The 26,195-nt window shown below is 44.3% G+C and overlaps 2 protein-coding genes across 2 annotated transcripts in view; one reads left to right on the top strand and one right to left on the bottom strand.

The window, feature by feature from the left end:
* Nucleotides 1-287: 287 nt before the first annotated feature.
* On the bottom strand, nt 288-8,764 carry LOC144144267 (uncharacterized). The gene is made up of 5 exons (XM_077675638.1): nt 8,607-8,764; nt 7,036-7,127; nt 5,637-5,814; nt 4,280-4,421; nt 288-610 (listed from the first exon to the last, which is right to left on the bottom strand). Exons 1-5 carry the CDS (start codon nt 8,756-8,758, stop codon nt 509-511), a joined length of 666 nt encoding a protein of 221 aa, XP_077531764.1. The 5' UTR covers nt 8,759-8,764; the 3' UTR covers nt 288-508.
* A 6,804-nt stretch (nt 8,765-15,568) lies between these two features.
* LOC144144228 (venom metalloproteinase antarease-like TpachMP_B) overlaps nt 15,569-26,195 on the top strand; it is a 33,395-nt gene continuing 22,768 nt past the window's right edge. Inside the window, exons 1-4 of the mRNA XM_077675594.1 lie at nt 15,569-15,674; nt 16,260-16,417; nt 20,088-20,159; nt 24,616-24,740. Coding sequence (XP_077531720.1) covers nt 15,617-15,674; nt 16,260-16,417; nt 20,088-20,159; nt 24,616-24,740 — 413 coding nt within the window. The 5' untranslated portion in view covers nt 15,569-15,616. The remainder of the gene's footprint in view (nt 15,675-16,259; nt 16,418-20,087; nt 20,160-24,615; nt 24,741-26,195) is intronic.

The following is a 26,195-nucleotide window of genomic DNA, read 5'->3' on the forward strand; positions in this document are numbered from 1 at the left end:
AGAATTCTGTTACCAATAAATCGTATTTCGCTTCCGGAAAAGCATGAAGAAATCCACGCCAGGTATAGCTGATTATGGGAGGCGAAGCTGGTGACAAGTGCGCTTAATAATGAAAACAAATAAAGCACAACATAAAAGGGAACACTATAATTCTTCTGAATCAACTATCTTTAGCCGTTCACCCGGAAAGACGGCAGAAGGAATACATGTTAGCTGAATTCTGCCCATTCTGCACTCAAATACTGTCGTAGAGGTTCCTTTTGTGTCCAGCTTTCTGGGATGTTTATTTTTCAGTTCAGTTCAGTTCGGTTCAGTTTCAGTTTATTATTTGTAACAAAGTATACAATGTGTAAAAAAATATTGTACAGAAAGGTATTATACACTGGTGAAGCCAGGAGCATCATGCCCAAATATCACCGCTGGGTAAATTGCGTTATCAGTTATACGCGGACTGCTTAAACATACACTCTTAAAACTTTGCATTCTTGCAACAGTATTGATTCCGGTGTTAAGGTGTCAACAGGCGACGTGCGCTGAAAGAAAAACTCTGGCAACTTTCTTGCGTTCCTTCTTCGTGCACCGTAATGGTATAGGTGAAGGTCTTGTCAATCTGTAAACAAATAACGGAGGAAACAAAATTGAGGAATTTTTTCCTGCGCAAAGCGTCGTGAAAAACTAGAACAATAACACTGACTTAAAGGGTTTTTGCAACACTTCCGATACAGGAATTGACTATTTCCTTAAGCTATAGTTATAAACAGTGCGGAGCGGAACTGCGTGATTTGCTCGTCGCAGCAGATCTATCCGCCTTCTGTTTTCGTTTTGCTGTTGTGCCTGTTTTCTAAAGAGTCAATCGAATGAATTTATAGTTGCAACTGAAAGAAAGACGGCCAATAGCCACTACATTGTTGTAATGACGTAATTCGAACGCTTAAAGAATGGCAAGTCTCGGGAAAGAGAGAAAAATCAGCACAACTGGTTTCCAAGTTATTTGATAAACATAGAACAGTAATGTTTGGGTTAGATACATTGTGACCTCCAATTCCAGGTACTGGATGTGTTTGTTGACTACGTTCTGAAAGCATTTAGAATTGAGAAAAAAAGCTGATAAACATGTTGCAAGTACCCTTTACATCGCTCATGTTCGGGGCCAACTGAATGAAACATGGAACAAAAATCTACCAAGGGAACGCAGATGCGTTCGTTCCGTGGGTTGGATGCTCCGCAATTCCATCCTGTTGTACATGAGTCTAGTTCGCAGAATAGCGAGTGCGGCTAACGTCATACCCTCCGTCGGAAGCCTGTCAACATCCGGTACTCACGGGCAGCGTGCCCCCTCAGTTGGACTAGTCTGTGACGGCTGAAAAGGAGTCGATGTCGAAGCGCCGCTGAGCAGTGGGCCAACGCACCAATTAGAAACAACTCAGCTGCTTCCAAAGCATCGGTTTCACCAAGCTCGTTACACCTTTAGGGCGGACATAGCAAGCATCTCGGATCCAGCGGGCTTGAAATTACGTATCAACTCCTGAAATCCGCTCGGAAAGTTCCCATTGGTATTTATGGGAGGCTCAGAGGTTAAGTAGCCGACTTAATACTAGAGCGCAACAAATCAAGCACAAAAAAATGAGGCACGCAGGACGAGCGCTCGTCCTGTGCCTCATTTGTAGTCCTTGTTTTTGGTGTGATGTAGTATTAAGATGGATTACCAACTCGCCAATACTGCACTGTGCTTAAAAAGCCGAAGTTTAAATGCAGAGCATTTCAGTAACTCACGATGTCACCCGCGTTGGCGTCCATAGTCCGCACCGTACCCCTCCCTACTATATAAAAAGAAAATACCTACTATATAAAAAGAAAATACTATCCGCCGCCCGGTTTCGATCCCTCGACCCTGCGGGCAGAACGAAATGTACATGGTGCGCTTCCCACTACGCCACAAAGCCGACACGGAATCGGACGCTACCAACGCGCCTTATATCGTTGACTCATTCAAATTACTGCTGACGAGCGCTTTCTCGTCAGCAGTTGACACAAGTGCAACAACATTAACGTAACGCAAACTACTTAACGTCGTGCGCCCCCGGAAATGCTCTGCATTTGATCGTGCCCCTCGCGAGGGGGATGTTTATACAGGAACTCCTACTTCTAGCGGACTCCTGGCGCCCTCTTTCTGCCATTGTAGAGGCCATGAGGCGGTCTTCGAAGGGCGCCAAATTTGAATTCTACAGAATCGATTTCTTCTTGCATGCGGTCGACAAAGTTTGATTGATTGATTGATTGATTGATTGATTGATTTATTGATTGATTGATTGATTGTAAGTTTTAACGTGTCGACGCTACGCAGGCGATGAGGCACGCCGTAGTGGAGGGCTCAACATGTATAGACGACATAATGCCCGGGCTAACATTCATTCCTGCTTTTTACGAATGATCCTTAAGGTCAAGCTTTCCGAGGTACCAAAAACAGCAGGGAACCATTTAGGTAGAACGACAAAATATTGCAGAACAAAAAAATATACGGAATAATTGTGAAAACCACGATTGAGCAACGTCGGAGTGGGCTTAAGGGATTTCATTGTGGCATAACTAGGCGTCTGTGCTTCGCACCACAAAAAAAACCACAAAAACTCTTGGTACCGTATTAGACGTGATTGGGAACACATGAGCTGAACACATGAAGTACCTATCAGAAGGTGCTTCTGACATTTTAATTACGGCACCCCTCACCATCGGTTTTTATGTCTGAAGAGGAGACTTCGGGAGATAAGGAGTACACGTTTCTGTGGAAGACTCCTTCCTTGACCTGCTCCCACTTGCGTGTGTATATATATATATATATATATATATATATATATATATATATATATATATATATATATATATATATATATATATATATATATATATATATATATATATACATAATTTTGAAAAGTAAGCAAGCTTCCCAAGAGGACCGAAAAGATGGCGAAAAGTAGGGTTAACGTTTTAACAACACATTTCACGCGTCGGCCGTCCATTAGCCGATAGGTGTTATACCATGGGTCGCCCCTTTTTCTCATGCTATATATATATATGACAATGGTAGGCTGCCATTCATTATTTGAGAATGCTTGCCGCATGCACTTAACCTCATTCTTATCCTTCTAATTATCTCTGCCTCATGGCTGGGATCGGGGGTCACAACTTGGCCTAAGTAGACATATTCACTTACCACTTCCACTGCCTCGCCACCTATCTCAAACTGCTGAACTCTCCCGAGGTTATTGATCATTACTTTAGTTTTGTGCATATTATTTTTCAGGCCCACGGTTCTACTCTGTTTCTCCAGTGCGGTAAGCATGATTTGAAATTCATTCCCCGAGTTACTTAGCAAGGCAACGCCATCACCAAATCTGAGGTTACTGAGGTATTCTTCAATAACCCTTAATCGCAGGTGTTCCCAATCCGATGTTCTGAATACTTCTTGTAAACATGATGTGAATAACATTGGAGACATTGTGTCTCCTTGCCTGACGCCATTCGTTATAGGTATTTTACGGCTGTCCTTATGGAAGACGATGGTAGCTGTGGACCCATCGTAGATATCATCTAGTATTCTTACATAATGCTGAAGAAGAAAGGGTATGACAGCTGCATCTTACTGGTACTCACCTATGGGGCAGAAACTTGGAGGCTCACTAAGAGGGTTTAACTTAAATTGAGGACTACTCGGAGAGCCATGAACAGAAGATGATAGGTGTAACATTAAAGGACAAGAAGAGAGCGGAGTGGGTCACGGAACAAACGTGTGGTAATGCCATATTAGTAGAAATTAAGAAGAAATGGTTGTAGACAGGGCATGTAACGCGAAAGCAAGATAACCTTTGGTCATTATGGGTAACAGAGTGGATCACTAGAGAAGGCAATCGGGGCAGGGGGCGGCAGAAAGTTAGATGAGCTGATGAGATCAAGAATGGCAGTAAAGAACACACAGGACGAGGGAGACAAGGACCAGCGCTACTTACAACTCTGCGTTTTACGAAGTAACAATGGAGTACCAACTACCCCGTATACCCTTACGTTGTTGAAGAGAGATCAAGTTTGCGGGGATAAATTGGTCGCAGCACAGGAGCGGGATAATTGGAGAATAATGGGAGAAGCGTTTGCCCTACAGTGGGCGTAGATAGGCTGGTGGTGATGATGATGATTATATATGGCAAGCAGGGCGTAAGCTAAGAAATTTCAGCATTGCAACTCGTGTGGCGAAAAATGTCAAGGTTAAACTGCAGGCACTCACCCTCGTGTATCTTTCAAAAGAAGGTGGCACTGGCAAGTCGACGCTAATTTGGTAATCACCGGCCTCTATAGGGCAGGAACCACTCCAAGGGCTGGACAGCTGCGTTTCAGTCGCCGTTTCCGGGTTGCAAAGGTTGTACGCGCTGAAACGAGAGATCAGAATAGCTTTAGAGAAATTGGGCAATGTGAAACACTTCATTTATATAGGGTGCTTTGCGTCGGTAATTCACCCTATTTAAATCAATCACGCTTGTAAAGCGACGTATGTAAATTATCCATTTACATGGGTTTACCTACATAGGTAAATTACCCCGGTTATATCACCCTTGTAAAGCAAGATATGCAAATCACCTATTTCCATGGGATGACGTACTAATGTGAATAATCCTGGCATCCTCGTAGCTCGTTACTATCCTTTGTAAGGAGAAAAACTAGGGCGCCAGACAATCTATATCCTACTGTGCTTCCTCCATTTACTTGCCATCATGTGCAAGTTAAGGTGGGCATTGGGTTTCGTTGATCTTGGAGATCTACGAAGACCTGCAAGACAATAGTATTCAAATATACGTTTTGCAGACGATAGCTCTTCTTGGGCTACCTCAGAGTCTCATACTAATACTAGCTGTCGTTGCTGTCGCCCACCATCATGGGCGCCTTCACAGCAGCTATAAACGTTCCTCTCGTGCTTGGTTTGGCTTGCAAATGGCCTTTTTGTGGTCACTGGGGACAAAGGTTACACCACACAATGGGCATCATTTTCTTTTTTGTCCAAGTTTCAGAAAGCTTTTTAAAATACCTGACAAAGAAGTTTCTTGTTACCTATACTTTTGTAATATACCACAAATATTTAGGTAGTCTTTAAGAACAAAAAGTTTATCCTCCCTTCCGAATGAAAGTTCGGAGAAGCGCGAAAGCTTTTTAACATGGAAACTGCATCAGAAGCTTAGCTTAAAGTGCGTGCAACCTTCGCTGAAAGTGCGCCCATTCGATCGTTAATCCATCAAAGGCCCAAATCGCAAACGAAGAAGGAACTCATGCAATGGTTTTTTGCACACTTAGTATAGATCAAAATCTAAATGTATACCGATACTTGGTTTACGAGATTAATGTAGACATTGTACTCTTCCTTCATGATTGATTCGTGTATTGTCTAATCTAAAGCTTTTCCTTTTTCGCGATATTCAAGTAACCGTTTTGACACAATGGCAGCCCGGTTTCACGTATGCGCCGTGTGTCCAGAGAGCTTATCAGAGCTTTTTGGTCTACCAACCGGTCTACGGGGAAATGCATAAGTTTTTGCCAGAACGCCATCGGTCTCACGAAGAAATCTTTCGCTTTAAAATTGAACAATATCTTACCAGGGGTCTCCACTTTGTATGCAAACATCTGTAGATGCAGGGGGGCTCGTTATTTTCACTTTCAGCCAGGGGTGTTTGTCCAGGGTCTTACTTATCGTAGCAGTAAAGTCAGTGCTAAGTCTCTTCTTCTGTTTGTCGTATGTTATCGACGGCTGCGAAATCGTGAACACATTTGAGTCTAAAAGAAAGAGAAGGACATAGACTTTTATTTTGTGTACTGGTACCAGGTATATGCGGAGGGCTATATTCCACTGACGGAGCAATATTTCATTACTTGCAAAACTTTACGCAGTGTACTAGGTGTAAGGTTTGCATGCCGGTGGGAATTTCGAACGTTAGTGTAAGTTTAAGTGCTTAGTTGCCTAATACATTCATCAAGGAGGGTGTTGGGAAAGAACAGCGGTAACAGCGGATTTGCTGTAAAAGCAAACCGGGCGGCCTTCCGAGGCTTTAAGCTACAGTCCAAAGGAGAACTTTTCTTGATAGATACGAAGGAAGACTACGTGTGATGTGTGAAATAATGTGAACGGGCTGGCTGCTTCCTTTAAACGTTTCTTCACTTAGGTAAGAAAATCAATTGGCGAAGTAGTTATACCGAAGGTGAGTTGTTCGTAAAATCGATCCGCTTTTGCATCCACACATAACCAAAGTGCTGCCCCCAACCGACCGAGCAAGCAAGCCGGTCGAGTAAGTGGCTGCTTGAGAAGTGCGTAACATAACCATGAAGGTAGCAAAACAAGGCATCGAGCGGTGAGCAAGCGGGAAGCTAAACCAGCATCTGTTCAAAACTTGGTGCTATAAGACAATAATGCAACGCCAGGCCTGGAAGGCATATCAGTAGTGGATCATCCGTCTTCGATGGTGTCGTTACCTGTCGTGCACACATCGGTTCATAGCACCCAGTGGCCTTAATTACTAGTAGGCCGAATCAATTAGATCGTTTAATGTTTCTCGTTCATTCTGTTTTGATATGTCACGGTATTCACTTAAAAAGTTATCACTGTGTCGCCTCGTTCGCTATCTGCAGCCTATAAAACTGGCGTAGAAAACACAAGCGTAACCACGCCGGGTCCTCCGTGGAGTCGCGGGACAGTAGCCATGACTCAGTCGGTTAGAATGGTAGGGTTGAAAATTTGTGAATCTTGTTATGCCTGTGCTGAGTATGTCCACGTGCTTAGAAAATGTGAATGCCGGTTAGGTTCGGTTAGAAACCTTCCATGAGAAAAACGCAATACGTTTTAGCTGCCTCGCCTTCTTTGTTTTTGTTTTGTGTAATTTGTAAGACCCGTTCTTCGCAAGCCCCTATTAGGATGCCTGTTAACGTTCCTTTGCAAAAAGAACAAAGTGATTGCCAGTTTTAAATAGCCGGTGCTTACAACTTTTATAGCGACAACCTTACCGGAACAGGATGTCACCTCGGGCTCAAGGGTAATCGCCCAGGAAACGGGAAGGAGAGCAAGCATGATGTACACCGTCATGGCCATCTCTGAGCTAAGAAAAAAAAAACTACATTAATTCTGATTGGTTACAAGACCAAAACTGTGCGTCGCATGTGGTCGTTTTGCACACGAAAGTTGAATTTCGCAATTGCTGCAGGGAACAAGATCGGCAGCGGTATCAACCGGATGCCTTGATAAAAACAAAAACAAAACAGGAATGCATAATTTAAGCATCCAGTTGCAGTTGTTTTAAATCGGAATTTTAGCGCAAAATGTCTGGGCCAGTAGACCGCTGGAAATCTGTGCGCTTGCTCTGAAGGCTAGCACAGCGTAGCGTACACAAATAGCAGAACACACCCGCAGAACTGCATTGGAGGACGCTTTATAAAACCAACAATTAACTCAATAATTTCGCGCAGACAGCACGCCAAATCAATCAATCAATCAATCAATCAATCAATCAATCAATCAATCAATCAATCAATCAATCAATCAATCAATCAATCAATCAATCAATCAATCAATCAATCAATCAATCAATCAATCAATCAATCAATCAATCAATCAATCAATCAATCAATCAATCAAATTTTCTCTTCTTACCAAGTAAGTGAAATTATTAATGAAACAATAAAATTTTGTAAAGATTCTAAATTCCAAGATTTCTAGCAATTTGGTTTGGAGCTCTTAGGGATACTGCGGGATACGCCCTCGTAGATTGCGAATATACAGCTTGAACACTACTGACGCTATTACAAAATGTCAGATTTTTGTAATGCAAAATTTCCCTTAGAAGAGCTCTCAATAGTTCCTCGGGAAATTTGCAATTCTTCATTCGATAGTATCGGTGAGCAGCTGTGAGAGAGCTGTCATGCATGAGGGGGTATCGCCACAGAATATAATCGCTTACTTTAAAACTTAGTATCATTACTGGGGTTTGTGTCAAATTATTTCATCCACACGTCCCAGTCAGGATACCGAGTCTCAAAAGAGGCAGTCCCAGCTATTTGGGATTTTTTTGCATGAAAAACGTGAGTTGCAACATTTTGGCTCAGTTTACGCTGGTCTCCGCTCAAAATCCTACAAGGAGCTGTGACAGCGCTTGCTTAACACGACGTGCATTGTTACGGGCTCGCATTTTCGCGGCTAGCTTTGATGGAGGCTTACTTTGTTCGCAAGCTCACTACGGGTAACCTGACTGCCAGTGTGGGAGGTTTGACTGTTCATATGAGCTACGTAATAAATGCACCAAACAGGAATATTATTCCTCTCGTATAGTACGTGTTTATCAGGATAATCTATGAAAGGCTGGAAATTTTCAAACCATAGTTGTAGCCTGAGTTCGCACCCGGTGACATATGTTGGCTCGTGCAGAAGTAGCCAAGAGTGCAAGCTAAAAGGGATCGTTTACCTTTAAGTTTTCTACATAGCTCTAACGAGTGGTTATATTTTAGCTTCTAGAATTCAACGCTGATGGTGAGATAGAAACAGCAAATATAGCACATAAAGCTTCTAGAAAATGCAAGCTCACCGGGGTCTGCAGATCAGATGGCGTTTAGCCTCACGAAATGATCTGAGGCGTCCAAATGGTCTTCGCGGAGAGCTGCGTCGTTCTGATTGCTGCCAGTATGATGCCCACTTACGCTTGCCAGACAGGAAAGAGACTTTTTTTGTCATGTTCATGAGCAGATAAAACTGGCGTCCTTACTCCTGCTTCGCTGCCTCAGTTCACTTCGTGTTATCCTACACGTGCTCCAATGAGGATATCCTGTTCTGTCTCGGGTTAAAAGAAGGAAAAAACAATTTTAATTGGCGTGGTCATTCCACGTGTTCGTTGCAAAGGACGTCTTCGCTGCAAGGTACCGCATTTTTTTTTGTCGTGCGCAAAGAAATGCGGCTGCTTTATTATTCTGACCTGCGCAATTTATGTGAATGTACTTGCGTTTCTAACTAAAAATTATTTCATGTTTTAAAAATTGGCATTAGGAATCATTTTCGGTAAGCTAAAGAGGCTTGATTGCAAGTGCAGGGCATTCCTTTTATGACTGTAGATTTTGTTCAAGCAGAAAAAAATCATTTAACAATGTTGAGGGATGGAACGAGTGCGACGCGGACAGATGTTTTTTGTGTCAGTTTTCCCAGAACACCGTTTGCAGGCAACGTACAAAAATAACTCTGGCTGACTTCCCTCTTACCTGCACTAGTTCGTGCTCATTACAGGAGATCACGTGTTGCTTTCACTTCTGAATATTTTTATTTAACTGGAACGTGACAACCAGCAACCTCCGAACTGTAGTTGATTCTGCTGACCCTCTTAGAGTATTTAGAATGGGCTAAGGCATTGTGCTGCTGAGCAAGAGGACGCGGGTTCGATTTTCGGCCGCGGCGGCCGCTTTTCTGATGGAGGTGAAAAGCAAAAATAGCCGTGTGTTCGAGATTTCGGCGCACGTTAAGGATTTCCAGGTGGTCAAAATTAATCCAGAGACCTCCACTACGGCGTGCCTCATTGCTTGCGTTGCGTCGGCGCGTTAAACCCTACAATCAATCAGTCAGTATTCTGAATGAATTTTGAAGGGACGTCCTTAGGTTCCAGGCTGGGTGGCCGCATCCGGCTTGGCTGATATTTTATGCGAGCAGGTGCCGAGCGACCTCGTCAGCCTTGTAGCCTCAGGGGATTAGAATAGATCTGATGAAGCAGGTCATGGCCACCAGCAACGTGAGGGCTCAAAACGTTGGCAGGAGGTGTTGGAGCAGTGCCAATTGTATGTACGTATGTGTTTATGGCAGGAAGGCATCGAAGCCAAAGAGCGCCATGTGAGAATGAGTGGTGTTTCATTCAGCAAAATACAATTATAAAGGACGTGGGGAAGCTAAAAAATAAATCATTACTATATATGGGGTTCTAAAAGGCCCTCAATCTAAGCGGTTATAAAAAATGTAAATATCCTATGGTATACCAACTTGGATTTACGCGGAGTAATTATTGTTTTAAAAATCCCGCATCTTGAATGTAAGTTGAAAGACGATTGGTGGAAAGCATAGGTTCAGCTGCTAAAAATGGTGATGGGTTGTAGGGCTATAACACGTCTATAAATCTCGGGAAAGTGACGCCGTCCAGCGCCCTCTGACGGGCATCCGCCATATCTGTTGCTTTGTGGTAGTTGTGTGCTTTTTAATAAGTAAGAAGGAGTACCACACGCGCGGCCAATTCTCAGTCTGCACATATATATTTCAGTAAATCTGTCGTTTTTCTGGAGTATATTGACCCAATTGTGGTTTTAATAAATGTATTTGTTAAGGATTTTTTCCTTCCATTCCTGTTGCCCTTGTTGCCGGAATTTTGTTTTGTAGAAGTAGCTTCATGTCCTGGTATGGGTCCTGCGATATGGCTATGCTACTTCGGAGTGCGGCCTTACCAGCCAATCTATCAGCAATTTCATTCCCCAAAATGTCACTGTGCCCAGGCACCCAGCGAACTATTATTTGGATGTTGTCAAAAGAGGCCAACAATATCGACTTGATGAGATTATTTAGAACCATATTTCTACTATGTCTCCGTGTTCTAAACGCTGTGGCAACGCGCAAAAAAGTCTCTAAGAACAATTGATCGTTCTGCTTTGGCTTTTGTAATGTGGGTTGCTGCAAGTAAAATACCATGTTCTTCCGCCGAAAAAATGCTGGCGTCAATGTTCATTGCTTTTGTGCTATTAAAGTTCGGCACTTGAGCAGCGTATGACACAGCGGATGCAGGCTTCGTGGTACCTGTGGAAAAACAATTGTATGGGTCATTGTCCTGTAAATACCAACGAATGTTGTAAAATCACTTCTCGGAGCGGGTTGTTTTTGACAAAATCATTAAAGGACACATCGCAAGCATTTGAGGGCTAATCCCAGGGGGAAACAATATATCCAATAGCGGTTTCGTAAGTTTCTTGGGATGAGATCCGCAGTTGTTCAGCTGGCAGGCAGACTTGAAATGGGAAAGGTTTAGGAATTGACGGACGGTTTAAGAACAAGTTTTAAGCAGACAACTCATTTAAAACATTACCGCACGGGTGATTTTGAATTAGTACCTTTAGAACTCGCATTGACTGCAAACATTTTAGCTTAGTGTCAAAATGCTGCGCTTTTCTTTGGATTATATATAACCTCTTAAAGCGTATCCTGTCCACATGCATGCAGAGCCTGGAAGATCATTTATCGTTTGCGCTTGTGTCCCATTGTCATACTTGGAAACGTCGAGGCTTCCGCAAACCTGTAAAGCCCTGCCACGAATCTTCACATAATGAGTGTTGGCGTTGATTGTAGAGATTTTCCGCCTCTTATTGCATATATAAGGTTCGAGCAATATTCTGTTCAATGTGCAGGCTAAGAACCTCCGGTGCGATGCAAAACGTTAAAGGAGCCATGAAGAGAAAATACAACTTTGCCTAATTCGAAAGAACTAGGATTCAGTATCTCACTCAGCTCCATTAGAGCCACAAAAGATGTTTTTTAACGAAAAAAAAGCAAGAAGTATTTAAAAACTTTCAAATTTTGCGCCACAGTGACGCGTTCTGAGCAAGAATGACGTCATACGGGCCAACAATAAAACAATTTTTAGTGCGTTCACTGCACGTTAGCATTCAAGGGATGCGGTCAAATGGAACCAGAGGCCCCATTACAGACGTCCAGTCATGTGTCGTCGCGACAGGTCAGTTAGGCGGCCGCAGATCGCACAAACAAGGTTCCGTGACGTCATAGAAAAGTTGCGGGAACTTGGCTAGGGGGTCGCGACTGCGTCACACGTTTTCTTTAATATCTCCGTTATTTGTTCGAAGATTGCGATGATATCGGTATCATTGTAATCGGGTCTAAGCAGTCTTTCTAATAAACCCAACTTGTATTTTGTCTTCATGGCTCCTTTAATTAAACATGTGCATATATGCCACGACCCACCCTTAAACCGACCAGTAAGATAATAAAAAAGAAATACTCTTATTTACGAGAACAATGCGTTGAATGAGGATAGAGAACATTTTACACTAAAAAAGCACGAGTACTAGGAAAAATTAAAGCACTTCCACTCAATGCGAACGCTGTCGGAAGCGCAGAGCAGTGATTTGGCATTATGGGCTGTAGCGCCGTTATCCGCTCACTGCTACCACTCAACGCATTTCAAATTTCCCGCCTTCGCAAGGCTCGCGCGCCCCTTGCCCGAAGCTTAACTACGCCAGTGGGAGTTCTGTTCTTTTTGTGCTTGCTTTTCCTCCCGCACGAGCCAACGTTGGTTGCACTGCCACTTTTTTTTTTGTTGCTTACTATCGTAAAAACCAACCCAACGAGCGTTCCTAGCTATGAACGCCTGCGCTGCAGGTTAATTACGCACATTTTGCCTCAAATGGACCTACAGTTTTCTTTGCGCTAAACAACGGGGAGATGTATGACAAGCGCCAGCGGTTCACGAGTTTCGAACGCTTATGGCTCTATAAACTTGGCTTTCGGAGGTTCTGGGTTACGCCGCTACGACGGAACGCCGTGTAAAATCCAAGTTGAACCCATGAACTCCCGTGGTTGGAGTCCTTGCAATGTTAGCGTTCGATATTCGCGGAGCGAACACTTAGAGAATGCCAAGGTCTAAGTCATCTTTCTAGCAATGGGGTCAGATTTCCACGGCAGCAGTCTCCACACCTGCATCCAGGTTCCAAATTCCCACTCGGGAGAATTTATTGATGACAGAGGTGCATCAACTTAGAAGGAAGGGCACTGCAGCTTTCGCTATTCCGTTATTACTTGGGTTTACAGCACGCGTACATCTTGTCTGTTCTTTTGCTGTTTTTTCTGGTTGGCGTTGCTGAGTAATACGGCTAGTTGTTCATGTATATTCCAAAAACTGTAAAGCAAGGTGCTAGGGATTCCGCCGGCCAAAAATATGCCGCATGTTCCGCAAGATCATCTCGACGTTAGCGTGTAATAATTCGATGTTCGCAAAACTTCCTGTCAGAAATGCACCTCCTTCCCGTGATGCCACACTACCAGCTCTTTACCACATGAATCAGGGACACCTTAGAACAGTACAGGTTTGCCCGAAGAAAATACCTGCCCCCACAATCAACGATTACCAACGAGAAAGCGACGCAACTACTCTGACTTCAAAAACATTCATTTCCACATGCTACACAGTTGCACATGATATCCACTTAACTCTACAAAGCGACCTTCACCGCATTAATGACTGGTGTAACAAATGGTTAATGTCCCTGGACGCGGAAAAATGTAAAATAATCTCCTTTACGCACAAGCAAAGCATTTACACCTTCCGCTACACTATCAATAATTCCGCACTGTCACAGGCATCTTCCTAAAAGTAACTTGGAGTCCATCACACACCCAATCTCTCCTGGTCTCACCACATCACCACCATTAGCGTGAAAGCTTCCAAGTATTTAGGATATCTACGCCGTAATTTACATAGCTGTCGTGCTCACGTCCGTCAACTAGCCTATCAAACCTCTGTCCGCCCAGAGCTTGAATTTGCCACTCCTATCTGGTCCCCTTATCACAACTACTTAGTTAACATGCTTGAAGCGATTCAGAACAGGGCGGCCCGTTTCATTTCATGCAATCATGACTATCACCGCGGCATAACGTAAATTAAATACAACCTTTCGCTTCAACCCCTGAGCACTCTTCGCGACATTTCCCTTCTTTGCCCCTTTCACAAATACGTGTACACCAACAGACCCTTCCCACTTCACTTTGATGCTCCTTCCATTACTTCCCGTAGGTTGCATAATTATCCCAGTTTCACCCGATTATACGGGGCAACTGATGCGTTCAACTCATCTGCTCTTCCTCGCGCCTTAAGTTTGTGGAATGGTCTTCCAGCTAACATCGCATCTGTATCAGACAATAATTCTTTCCGTCAGTTGCTGCTTACTCGCTTTTCGCAATAAGGTCTTACCACTGTTTTGCACATTTTTTTAAAAATTCTGCCATGTCCTGCATCCCTGATGTGTACCTCTAAAAATGTACTTGAAGACAACAGAACCTGTCGTTTCTCTTGAACAGCAGGTGCTCTCTTGTCTTTTTTTTGTCAGTGTCCCATTTTGTGCCCGATTATGAATGTTGTATACTGGAAATGTTTTCTGCGTATGGGCATAGGTTCTGCGTTTTTTCTGGTGCTTTTTCTATTGTGTGTTCTGCAAATTATAGCAACTCATTTGTGCAAGTCGGGTCGGTAAAGTCGGCTATCTTTGGCTGATATCGCCTTCATATACTATAATGATTGTATTCGGTTCACTTTGTCGTGTGTGCACTATGCAATCGCTTTTTATTTTTTCTTGTTACCGTCTGCTAACTTAAACTTATATTGCAAACCTCGTCGCAATTCATTGTGCTGCTATGCTTTGTAACGCGTGAAATAATTTCGGATGATCTGTAACACTTTACCAATTACCCCCTTACTCAGTCCTGTAAAGGGCCTGTAAGCAATTTTAAATAAATAAATAAATAAATAAATAAATAAATAAATAAATAAATAAATAAATAAATAAATAAATAACGAAGTGCTGGCCGGCACGTACCCGGAGAAGCAGCCTGGCCTGGTCACCCCGGCCGCTTGTGCTGCGGCAGGCCATGGCATTCCGGGGTAGGGCCGCGAACAAGGCAGGATATTTACTTCTAGACCAACACCAAACATCATTCCATGCTCTACCCACGTGTGGCCAACAAACGTTTATTGTCAAAACTAAGTGGCGAATGAATTTTCATAAATTCGTCGAAGTTAAATTCATTGTTTAACGTTTCGAAAATGAAACTGTTTCTCTACAGGATTAAAAGAGCGCACATAAAGCTGGGGGCATAATTAAAGGCAGGAGAGGCTGCTGCTCACGTAATTATCTCTACAATTGATTTTACCAAGAATAATTTTACTGTACCCACTCTGCTCATTTTTTCTGTATTACAGTGTGAATTTTCTGTTGTAGATTGCCGCTTTCACTTTATGTTCATGTCTTAGCTTAGTGAAGCCAGCTTACAAAATGAGACGAAAAAAGAAGCCGTCATTCGAAAATATTACTTCTGTGGCGTTTCAGCTCCTGCATTTTCAATGGCCACAGGTGGACTGAGCCTTATCCGATAAATGTTGCAAACGCCACTGTAATCGTAAAGTCTAAAATCGGCATATATGAAAAATATGACCCGATTATAGTTCCAACAGTTAGGAAGCACGTCCTAGTACAAAAGAGGATTTTTGCTGATTTTTATTACACCAAAAAAATCAGAGAAATGGCGCTCGTGCAGTACAAAACGGGAGAGTTTTACGTGCGTTTTGGGCTAGACGCGCGGCCGTGATTTGTTAATGTGTCAGGTCTGGGAGCGTCAGGGCAAAAAGCAAGTCCAACGTCGAAATCGTTTGTCAGAGGTGCCTGCCCACGCAGCGCTTTCTCCGCCGCCTTCAGCTCACGGGATGCATGCCTGCTTGCGCAGCATATTTTATGGATATAAGTAGAACACAAGACCCAGTAAGCGCGATCCCCGCGATCTTCGCTGGCAGTCAGAATGGCCGTTCTAAGTTTTGCCCTAATCCTGCATCTTGCAACACTCCCGTTGTTACATGGTATGTACTTAGGTTCTTTTATGTTAAAGTTCCTGGCTGTGAACTGTAATATTATGCTTGCCTGCTCTCGCTTGCAATCAAGTTAGCCCAGTGAAATACCAGCAAAGGAATGTGGATGGCTGATTACGCTATTATTTTAAAACGTGTAATAAAACCGGCTGTTGTGTGCGTAGAGAGTTACTAACGGCAACTTTGGGCATAAAACGGCGATACCATGCAAGTTCACAAACGCCATAAAGTGGAAGTGAATGTAAATCGGCCCTCAAGCAAGTAAACAGGATATGAAGAAATATGATGCGCAACTTGCAGCATTCCGTGTTGCGGCAACATCCCAAAGCTGATATATTAGAGCTTGAAACAACATTGCGATAATTTGCAGCGTCCGCTATCATTATCAACACCTAAGCGCTACACAAAATCTAGAACCAATAGAAGCAGCTGAGCATTTCTACACTACCGTAAGTATTAGTGCTTTCGGCCCAGGCAGGCAAGTCCGAAGCATGAGCATAGGAATAAATCTAGCCCTCGGTGCGGCTACAATGCGCCTAGTGGCTTCTCTAATCTCCACCATCTATTCATTTTCAGGACGTTCCTTTGAATTTCACTCAAAGGAAGCTCTTGTGCCGAGAAAAACGTTTGACAAATTCGTCGTGGAAGTTCATGCTATCGCCGATAAATCGTACCATGAGTACTTTGACTCCGAAAAAGATCTCGCCCATTACATAGCGGTGCTGTTAAACGGGGTAAGTTAGTTTCAGATTTCTAAGGTGGGTACATGTTTACGTTCTGAAAAATGAAAAATAATGCTGTTGGTGAAAAACGTTTAGCGGCGTGAGAAGCGCACTGACAGAAATTAATTTGAAATGCCCGGTGTTTCGAACGCATTCGGCATTGCACTGCGCGGTAGAACTCGAATTGTATTTATAACTGTTGGGTTTTTTGACCACGGTGAGGTTGAATTATTTTTGGAATGCAAAGGGGCTGTAGGGAGCGTTTCGCGTCGGATCCTTATTTTTGGTGGAAGGTTGCACAATGATGAAAAGCGTCAAAATGCTATTTGTAAAGCTGGTCAGTTACATGGAAATATTTTGTTCAAAGCAATACCGGGTCAGCAGAACGTTGCAAACATTTTTTCTGAACTCCGACGGCAGGAAGAGTAGAAGAAAAAAAAAACAGATGCAACGTTTTGAGGAAGGAGATGATTTGCGCAAGTTTCCGATTGGCTTGTTGGCTACGAGTTTCTAAAGATTTCTGTACGTGAAAGTCAACACCACTACGAAATAATATTGCCAATCAGAAAACCGGCATACTTCTAAAAGGTGTTTTTATAATTTTATTGTGATTCCGTCTGTTATATATGACAATACGGTGGAGTCTTTTTTGCAACTTCGATTCTTTTGTTGGAATGGTAGCAACATTAGTTGCATGAACAGGGGGGAGGGTGGCCAGGCACCCGATGGAGCGAAAATTGCTGAATGGTACCAAAGCAATGCTCGTTGGTGATCATCGTTAAGGTCAGTTCGGATGTAGAACGAAGCATCGTCAGAAGAATACAGGACAAAGTGCGGTTTGCGTCCTGTGTTCTGACAATACAGAGCCCTTGACGCCAGACATGGCAACCTGGCGATTTTTACCGTCAATTATTTCTCACTATCACGGCAATTAACAACCACGCATAGCAGGATGGCGGTGAAGGCGGGCGCATATTGTGACAGTCGCACTGATGAGAGGGCCAAAGAGCAGATATATAGCAACGGCGCATGGAGTTCACGTAGAGGTTGCTGATGCACGTGAGGACGCCAGGTGTAGGTATACGACAGCCGCTAGAATTCTGATCCTCTTATCACGGGAAAAAATTCATTCCCTCATTTAAACCGGAAGATTTCCCCCTTTTTAAGACCTGTTCAGCTAGCACCAAGGATTTTAACTTGACCTGAACACGCGCTGCCCAGTCTGCCCCCTATTCTAAGCCCGTCGTCCTCGCGATGCTTGCATAGTGAGTTCAAGTTCTGCGCAATAGCAAACTGCTGTATCCCAACACATAGTCCCCGACATTTCGTTCCCAGTACTTTGAGGGTTCTACCCTGTTACTTCGTATGACCATTGCAAAGAAACATTCTGGGGTCATCGTATCATCTGTCGACACCACCGCTGCTCGCTGTGACAAAATTGTTTTTTGTGCACCGCCTTCACGCTGTTGAATCGCCGGTCATTCGAGCTAGAGCCATTACGAGCGCATTTGGTGTCAAAAAGGTGGTTCTGTCTAATAGCCTTCGAGCATGGTCAAGCCGCTTCGTCGCTCGAAAGCATGGTTGCCTGTACAGTCGGGATCAATTTGAAGGGGATCACTCAGGTGGCAGAGTTACAAGCAGCAGCGCCGTGTTACGGGTTGTATCAGGGTTATATCATGCAAGAGGCAACGAGGGGAAGAAGGCACTGCTACCTGTATCTCCAAAGTTCTGAAAACGGCCGCCGTGTAGGTGGAAATGCCCGCTGATCGATGCTCCCGCGATCACCTTCAAATTGATCCCGTCTGTACATACGATATCGTAGTTGTCCGCAACTCCCCCCTGGTAGGCGCAGTCTATAAGCGTCTCACGATACTATTTACATATGTCAGTGGCTTCACGTCTGCCTCCCCGTGCTTGTTACATTTAATGGCCACCCTTCAGGGCATATTAACTCACGTTAATGGGGAATGGTAAAGAAATAAATGATGGTATGTGTACGGACGTGTGTTCTTCGAGGAGCACCCAGTGTCTTGCACCGAAACCTTTGCCATTGTCTGTTTGGCAGTTAGTAGCTCTAGTGGGAATAATACTACCTTGTATTTTCAACAGTGATTTTAGGCGTGAAAAGGTGCAATTAGAAAATGTCATAGTAAATATTTCGAAGGTATGAAAACTAGTAGCACTGGTTGGTTCTCTGACAATTGTATGTATGCACAATTTGAATTTGGAATTTTCAATCCACAATGGTCTGCCAAAGAGTTTGACATGTCAACCTAAAGATGTGTGTTTGAGGAGGTGAAGGCATCGTTCTGGTAGAACCACGACACTTCTTCCTGTATTAATTTGGTGTTTTAGAATGTTTGGTCTCCGTACGCCAAAAACAAATCTTCGGACGAGATTCCCTACGTGTTCTGTCTCCACGAGACAAGCGTTTTTGCTCGATTGTCTAACTACAACTCATTCAGTGGCCTAGAAGATTACGCCTCTGGTGTAATAGATAAACAAAAACCCACAGTCACCACGCTCATTAGGCGGAACCTCCAGGCCCGGCGGCGCGAGACTTGGCTAACTGCGCTTTCCACACCTCACGTTCTTGTAGAAATCACCACGAACTATAAACACGAGGCCCAGAGCGAGTTTATACTCAATGTGTATAGCTACCCAAGAAGTGCTTATAAAGTCGGCAAACCCTTCCCAAAAACTGGCGAGATAGCCAGAGAGAACATATTACTTTTTATCTGACATTTTAACACACGTCATACAGAATGAGGCTATAAGCGGGAAACAATAAAGGGGCGCAATCTCTGTCTTGATGAACAGAGAGGGTCTGAGTTTGCGCAACGGTAAAATTATCACACAAATTAAAAGTAAAAGTTACAAAAAATTAAATTTAAAAATTCCGCAAATTAAAATATTAAATTAAAAATTATACAAAATAATTTAAAAAATTTAAAAAAATGTTTAAAAATTAAACAAATTCATCTTAACCACTAGAAAAGTATAATAAATGTTTCAATAAAAGAACAAGTGCCTTTGTTACAACATTAATAGGAAAAAAGGTGGCGCTGGCGTCACTTATTAGTTTGTACGAGAAGGTAGCCTGTGTCGTGCTGATTTTGAGGCCGTCTCCTCGAAGCAGTCTTCGTTGACTGCTTCGTTCGAATTGGAACGGGGCTTAACATGGCGCACTGTCTGCGAAGACGGCAACGAAGCCGTCTAAGGGGGAAATTGGAACGCACCCATAGTAGTGGGCGGAAAGAAAGTATGCAAAAATGGTGATGATGGCGAAAGGATACGTATTTGTGCGTTGTGTTAGGCTCTTGTGCGAACCAGTATAGAGAAATAAGCAGGAGATCTTTCGAACACGTTTGAAGAAAAAACTTCAAACGGCGCCAAAAGCAGCGATATCGGCGACAGAGGGAGCGGTACTCGACCGAAGAACGATACGTGTCCAAGCAGATGCCACGGCAGCTAGTCATGGCTTCGAAACATACCGAAGAAATTGCGGTGGGGAAATGTTCGTCTGGACGCTGTTAACATCAGTTTTTGCGGCTAAACCTTACAAAAACTTCTTTATAGCCCAGTCATTTTGCTTAGCAAAAGCGTCATCGAATATGTTCTATATTATTCGTTGAACAAAAGCCACATCTTTCACTTAAGTTGGCGTTAATGTTTTTTTCAGGTGAACGTGTACTACAGTAACTTTTCAAACCCACGAATAAGCTTTAAGCTCGTAGGGGTTACAAGAAAAAAGGTAAGGATGGCTGAAAGAGGTGGGGAAGTAAGGCTTGCAAATTTTAACAAGAAATTAGGAGGTGCCCGCTGCTTTCAAATACCCAATACCCAAAGCACATACGCAATACAGAAGCCCTTCATTCTACCACTTACAATTCGCAATAATTATGGTAAACAAACCATTCCTAATCAAGCTACACAAATATTGAATAGCAGTGATATGAAAATAAATTTCCTAGGACCATTTTCATTATTCAGAAGGGAATGCAGAAATGTCTAGTCCGTAATGGTACATCATTCTCTACACTGTTAAGTGTTGTTTCTTGTGAAATATTGTTTCATTAATAATTTTTGATTGATTGTAGGGTTTAACGCGCCGACGCAACGTTGGCGATGAGGCGCGCCGTAGTGGAGGGCTCCGGATTAATTTTGACCACCTGGGGATTTTTAATGTGCGCCGAAATCTCGTACACACGGGCGTTTTTGCTTTTCGCTTCCATCAGAAAAGCGGCCGCCGCGGCGGCAAATCGAGCCCGCGACCTCGTGCTCAGCAGCGCAACGCCTTAGCCACTGAGCCACTGCCGCGGGTCACTAATACTATTTAAACCACAAGAACGTTGCATTGTATGTTTGAATATATGCAGCTTATATTCATGATATATTACTCATGGTGTAAAAAAAGTCACTGGGCCCATTGTTAGAAATACATGTCTATTCCCTTCTGTACACTGTGCGCCCGATTACATTTTTATGCGATGTATGCTTACCTAGTGTTTGTTATTATATGTTACAAGGATAGACGCACCCCTGAAACGCTTCATCTATGCACGTGGATATATTGTAGTAGTATTGTGCTTCATTTTTTATACATAAACCCGTGTTATGTGTTTTACTGTTTTGTTACTTTGAATTTCTATTGTTATGTTTCCTATCTCGCTTTGCTGAGAGCCAGCTGTCTCAATCAAGATTGTTTGTGTGAAACTGTGAAACCTGTAAGGGGGCTAGGGCCCCGTCAGGCGATGCCTGCCTATAGCCTCGGATCCCTCTTAGAGCTGTCTAAACAGCACAAAACAAAACAAAGGAAAATGTTTCTATCAGCTACGGTACAGTACGTGAAGATGTTAATGAGTTCCTTTATCATGTTGTGAATGTGCCTCCGCAGATGTACCTGCGCGGAGTAGGAAAATGGTCAACATTTCTTTTGAAGCCGTAAGAGTGTTGCGCCAAAACTCGCATAAATAGCCGCTGAAAATACTCTGCCTACCCGAAACCCATTCACCGTGAGAAGAAGGCACGCTTGGCAAGGTCTCACGTAAATAAAAAATTAAAGCCGTTCCACTCAATGTGAAAGCTGCCGGAAGTGCAGAGTAGTGATTCGCCATAATCGGATACAGCGCCGTTATCCGCTCACTGCTGCATTTCGAATTTCCCGCCTTCGCAGTGCTCGCGTGCCCCCTGGCTGAAACTGCGCCAGCAGGAGTTCTGTTCTTTTTGCGCTTGCTTTAATTTCGAATGCTGGAGCTATTTTGCCTCATTTCGAACGCGTAATTTTTTTTCTTGCGTCGGCGGAGCCTTTCCGCGTCATTTCGAACGCGCCATTTCTTTGTTGCGCAGCCGCTTTTTTCGCTTAGTATTGTAAAAAACCAACCCAACGAGCGTTTTTAACTAAATGAACGCGGCGGCTGCCGGTCATACACATAGATTTTGCCTGAAATGTACCTGCAGTTTTCTTTGCGTCAAATAACGGGGAGATGTATGACAAGCGCCAGCGGTTCACGAGGTTTGAACGGTTATGACTACTTAAACTGCGTCGTGTTCGAAGCCTCCGGGCGACTCCCCGACTCCGATACAGAAGTCTCTACTTGGGTCCGTTATCTCACTGCGCCGCCTGATTCCGGAAGTCGCATCGACCGTTAGAGAGCTAAGACGACAAGGCGAGCCCATAAAGTGCTATGCACTTAAAAGAACCAATACAGTTCCACCCAGTGTGAAATCTGTTGAAACAGCGGTGTCTGTGGCGCTCTTGCCTCGCGGGAGTGTCTACGGGCGCTCTCCCGAAAACGGCAGCGTCGTCAGTGCGCGAATTATATTGTTCACGCAAACGAATCAGCAGCTAAACGCCAGCGGCTGGAGGCTCCCTTTCCTCTGCTTCGTCTACCGTAAAAAAAGTAACCCCCCCTGCGAGACCACTGCGCCTTCTATCGGTGCGTATAGGAAGCGGTTTCTGCGAGGCCACCGGCGGATCCTCGCCAGTGGCTTACACCCATGCGCGACTCTTGACATTCAGTGAACGGCCGAAAAGGCTTGAGCTAAAGCCCCTCCGCTGTTGAAAGTGGCCATGATCGGGGCGGGGGGGGGGGGGGGGGGGGGGATTCATTCTAGGTGAAGCATGAATAATTTTGTTCGTTTGCGTGCAGAAGCGGTATTAAATTTTCCTTAAAGCGACCCTGAAACACTTTCGATTAACGCGTTCACTCTTTCTTTCGCGTATGGAAGCACTGCGAAAGCTACAATTATCGCCAGCACAGAGCGGCACTACGTGATTTGCTCGTCGCATCAGATACGCCTTTCGTTTCTGCTTTGTTTCTGTGGCTTTCTTTGCAAGTTGCTATCAAAAAGCGTTCATCGCTGCAACTGAAGGAAAACCGGCCAACAACCGCTACATGGCCTCAGTGACGTAATTCGAGCCGTCGAAGAACGACAAGACCTGGAAAGAGAGAAAAATCTTTTGAGCGAGTTTACAAGTTATCTGATAGGCATAGAGCAGTAATCTTTGGCTGAGGTACTTTGCGACCCCATCATCTAAGTACTGAGTGTGTTGGGTGACTATGTTCTGCAAGCATTTAATATTTCAAAAGAAGTTGAGAAAAGTATTGCAGGGTCCCTTTAAAGGTCGCGTTTCGCGCCTGGGCCCCACAGTCCGTATAAAATGTGGCTTTTCAGTCTTTTTTTCGTGCCATTGAGGCTTGAAACCTGCTCACAAACATCTAGCGGAGACCATTGTAGTGCTTGCACAATAATATTGTATCCTGGCCAATCCGTATCGATGGGTACGAGCCAGTCTTCAGAGCACGCGCACATGCTTCAGTCGCTTCATGGGCCTTACATGCAAGCACGTTCTTTATAGTTCAGGGTGTTTCAAGAGAAGCATATGAAACACACGAGCCAAAGTTCACAACGCAAAAAAGGGAAATAACTTGAGCCAGTCAAGCTGTCCTCACTTAAAGGGGCCCTGCAAAACTTTAATCAACTTTTTTTTAATCTGTAATGCCTGCAGAACGTAGTCACCCGACACACCCAGTGCCTACATTCGGGGGTCGCAAAGTACCGCAGCCAAAAATTACTACTTAATGGTCATCAGATAACCTGCAAACTCGCTCAAAAGATTTTTAAATGCAGAGCATTTCTTAGCCTCGCCTGTTCCTGCGTCGGACGGTGTCAACAGTTTCGCGTCCGCAGCAGGTGCGCCTCTCCTTCCCTCCTCTCTCTCAACAGCAGCTGGCGCGCGCATGCGTCGTAGTCAGCCCGTTCGCTCCGTCGCGGTCTCGCCGTAACAGGTGCGTGATAGCAGCGCGGTGGGGGGTGGAAGGGCGCTCCCCCCCCCCCCCCGTACTGCTCTCCCTCTACTGCGCGCGCTGCAAATATAGCGGCTAGCGGTCGCTCGTGTTTCAGTCACTGCGTTGCTCCTTCCTTTCTTGGTTGACGCTTGTGCCCACGTTTACTCGTGTCTGCTACTCCAGCATCACGGAAGAAGCGATGGAAGCAACACTGCCTTCAATCAGTACTGAGGCCCCAATGCTCTGCATTTACTCGTGTTCCCCTCGCGGGAAGGCGCGGGAATTTTTTTTTGCTCTTTCCCGTTCTTTACAGCCTTCGACGGTCGAATTACGTCACTAATACCGTGTAGCGGCGGTTGGCCTGTCTTCTTTCAGTTGCAGCAATGAACGCTTTTCGATAGCAACTTTAAATATAAAGCCACAAAAACAAAGCACAAACGGAATACGTATCTGCTGCGACGAGCAAATCACGCAAGGCCGCTCCGTGCTGGCGATAACTATAGATTTGGCAGTGTTTCCAGACGCGAAGGAAAGAGTGAAAGCGTTTATCGAAACTGTTGCAGGGTCCTTTTAACATCAAAAAAGGGATTCCGCGTTACTCACCTTCGTAGTGAGCGTACACACGTTTGCCTTTATGCTTCATTATTATTGCCCTGACGGAAAGACTGCATTGACTTGTTACCTCATCCAGGAGGGCTCAATAAAGACAAAGTCCTACTGTATTCAAGCAAGTTTTGTAACGGAGTCATGCATACAAAGTGCCTTTGTGACGCGAGTGTAGACCCCGTTAAAAGTGGGAGTGGGCAACTTTTGGAGTAGGCTGGCAAGCACCTCGGCCGATCACTGTGCAAAGACGCCAGAGATATCGCGCCGCTTCTTGCTGAACAGCTGTTCTTTGAAGGTTATTTGTCTCAACAGGAAGATGATTTACCCAAGACGGCAAACGGAGAGGTAATTGGTAACTGGTGTTTCGGTTACATCAAGCGCTTTCACGAACAAGCAAAACTTTCATACAAGCCCGACGTGGTTCTTCTGCTGACCAGGTAAGTCTACAGAGGCAGTTCTTTCAAAACATTTTTTTTGTCTAGAAGAAGTTAGAACAATAGAACAACGGAATGTCAGATATATGAAGGGTTTAGATTTGATAGCGAATCTCTGTATTGTTGGCTAGGATCCAGGAGATCGTCTCCGGCAACACGCCGAGCGTATACCAAAATTTTCAAGATGTGGAGATATGCATAGAAACTACAAAGGCCAACGGGTTACGTGTTTTAACAGAAGACGGCCTATATTGACTGCGGAAAAAAAATTGCCAGTAACGCATTGGTGTTTAGAGGTCCCGCCAACTTGAAGGAGATCGGTGTAAGCTTGGTCTTTTTAAAAAGGGGCCATGAAGACAAAATGCACGTTTGGTTCTTTCAAAAGATTGCCTCGTTAGAATCATGCTGACACGACTTTTAAGGTAAACTTCGCTCAAATAAGCTCTATAGTAAGCAAAAAGAGAATGAACATGCGACCCTTAAGCTCATTTCCCGCAACAGAACCTATGACGTCATACCAGCCAGCTCTGCGATTGGCGGAGGCCGGAAAAAGCAAACGCAAATTACGCACGGCTTATAAGCTTGCCGAACGAGCTGTTTGCGCTTAAATTTAGGGCACATTCTTTTTATATCAGTAAGAACGGTGTGACAAACAGTGGAAGTTACGAAAGCACACGTAAACATAGAAGTACCGATGCGGACTGCTGTTGGTACTGCGCGAACTATGCTTCGTTTAGATGCACAGCACTGCGGGGCTTTGGGGTTTTCTCAGGCGACACTGGCCGAATAACGCAAGCGACAGTGTCTTACGTGACCATATTTGTCGAGCGAGCACCATGCTTCACGCAACGATTATTTCCTCCATTAAAAAAAAACAAGGCAGGTTTAAATACGGTCACAGACAAACCAAAGGCAGAAAACGGCTTGCGCGGTGTGGTGGCGCCATCTAGGTTGACTAGCAGTAAGCAAGTCTCCGCTCCACACAAAGTTTAGCTGAAAGACCTGTTCTTATGATGTCACTGGAAACGTCCTTCACCCACACGTTTAGGCACAAAAATCAAACTTTTATCTTAAATTGGTTAATTTCGAAGTGAATAAAGCATCGTTTGCTTCCGGACAAGCGGGGGGGGGGGGGGGGGGCACTAGAGAACACGAAACCTTTCGAATAAAACAAACTTGTATTTTGTCTTCATTGCCCCTTTAAACTGGCATTCCCACGTTGTCTGCTGCACAGCGAACCTGGCCATCTGCGGAGCGAGTATGGTTCCAACCAGACCTTATACTCCTCTTCACCGCCACGGCCTCTTTCGTGGGTTGTGTGTACTTCTCGCCACGCGCTACATTGCGCAATGCCCCCCTGACACTGTGCAATGCCGCGCACTCTTCGGCGGCCACCTGCGCGGCGCACTATAGCCAGTTACGTGATTGGCGTAGCAGAGACACTATAAAGCATGATTG

The sequence above is a fragment of the Haemaphysalis longicornis genome, unplaced genomic scaffold, assembly GCF_048455015.1.
Source record: "Haemaphysalis longicornis isolate Haplotype H1 unplaced genomic scaffold, Haemaphysalis longicornis Haplotype H1 scaffold_67, whole genome shotgun sequence".
NCBI lineage: Eukaryota > Metazoa > Arthropoda > Arachnida > Ixodida > Ixodidae > Haemaphysalis > Haemaphysalis longicornis.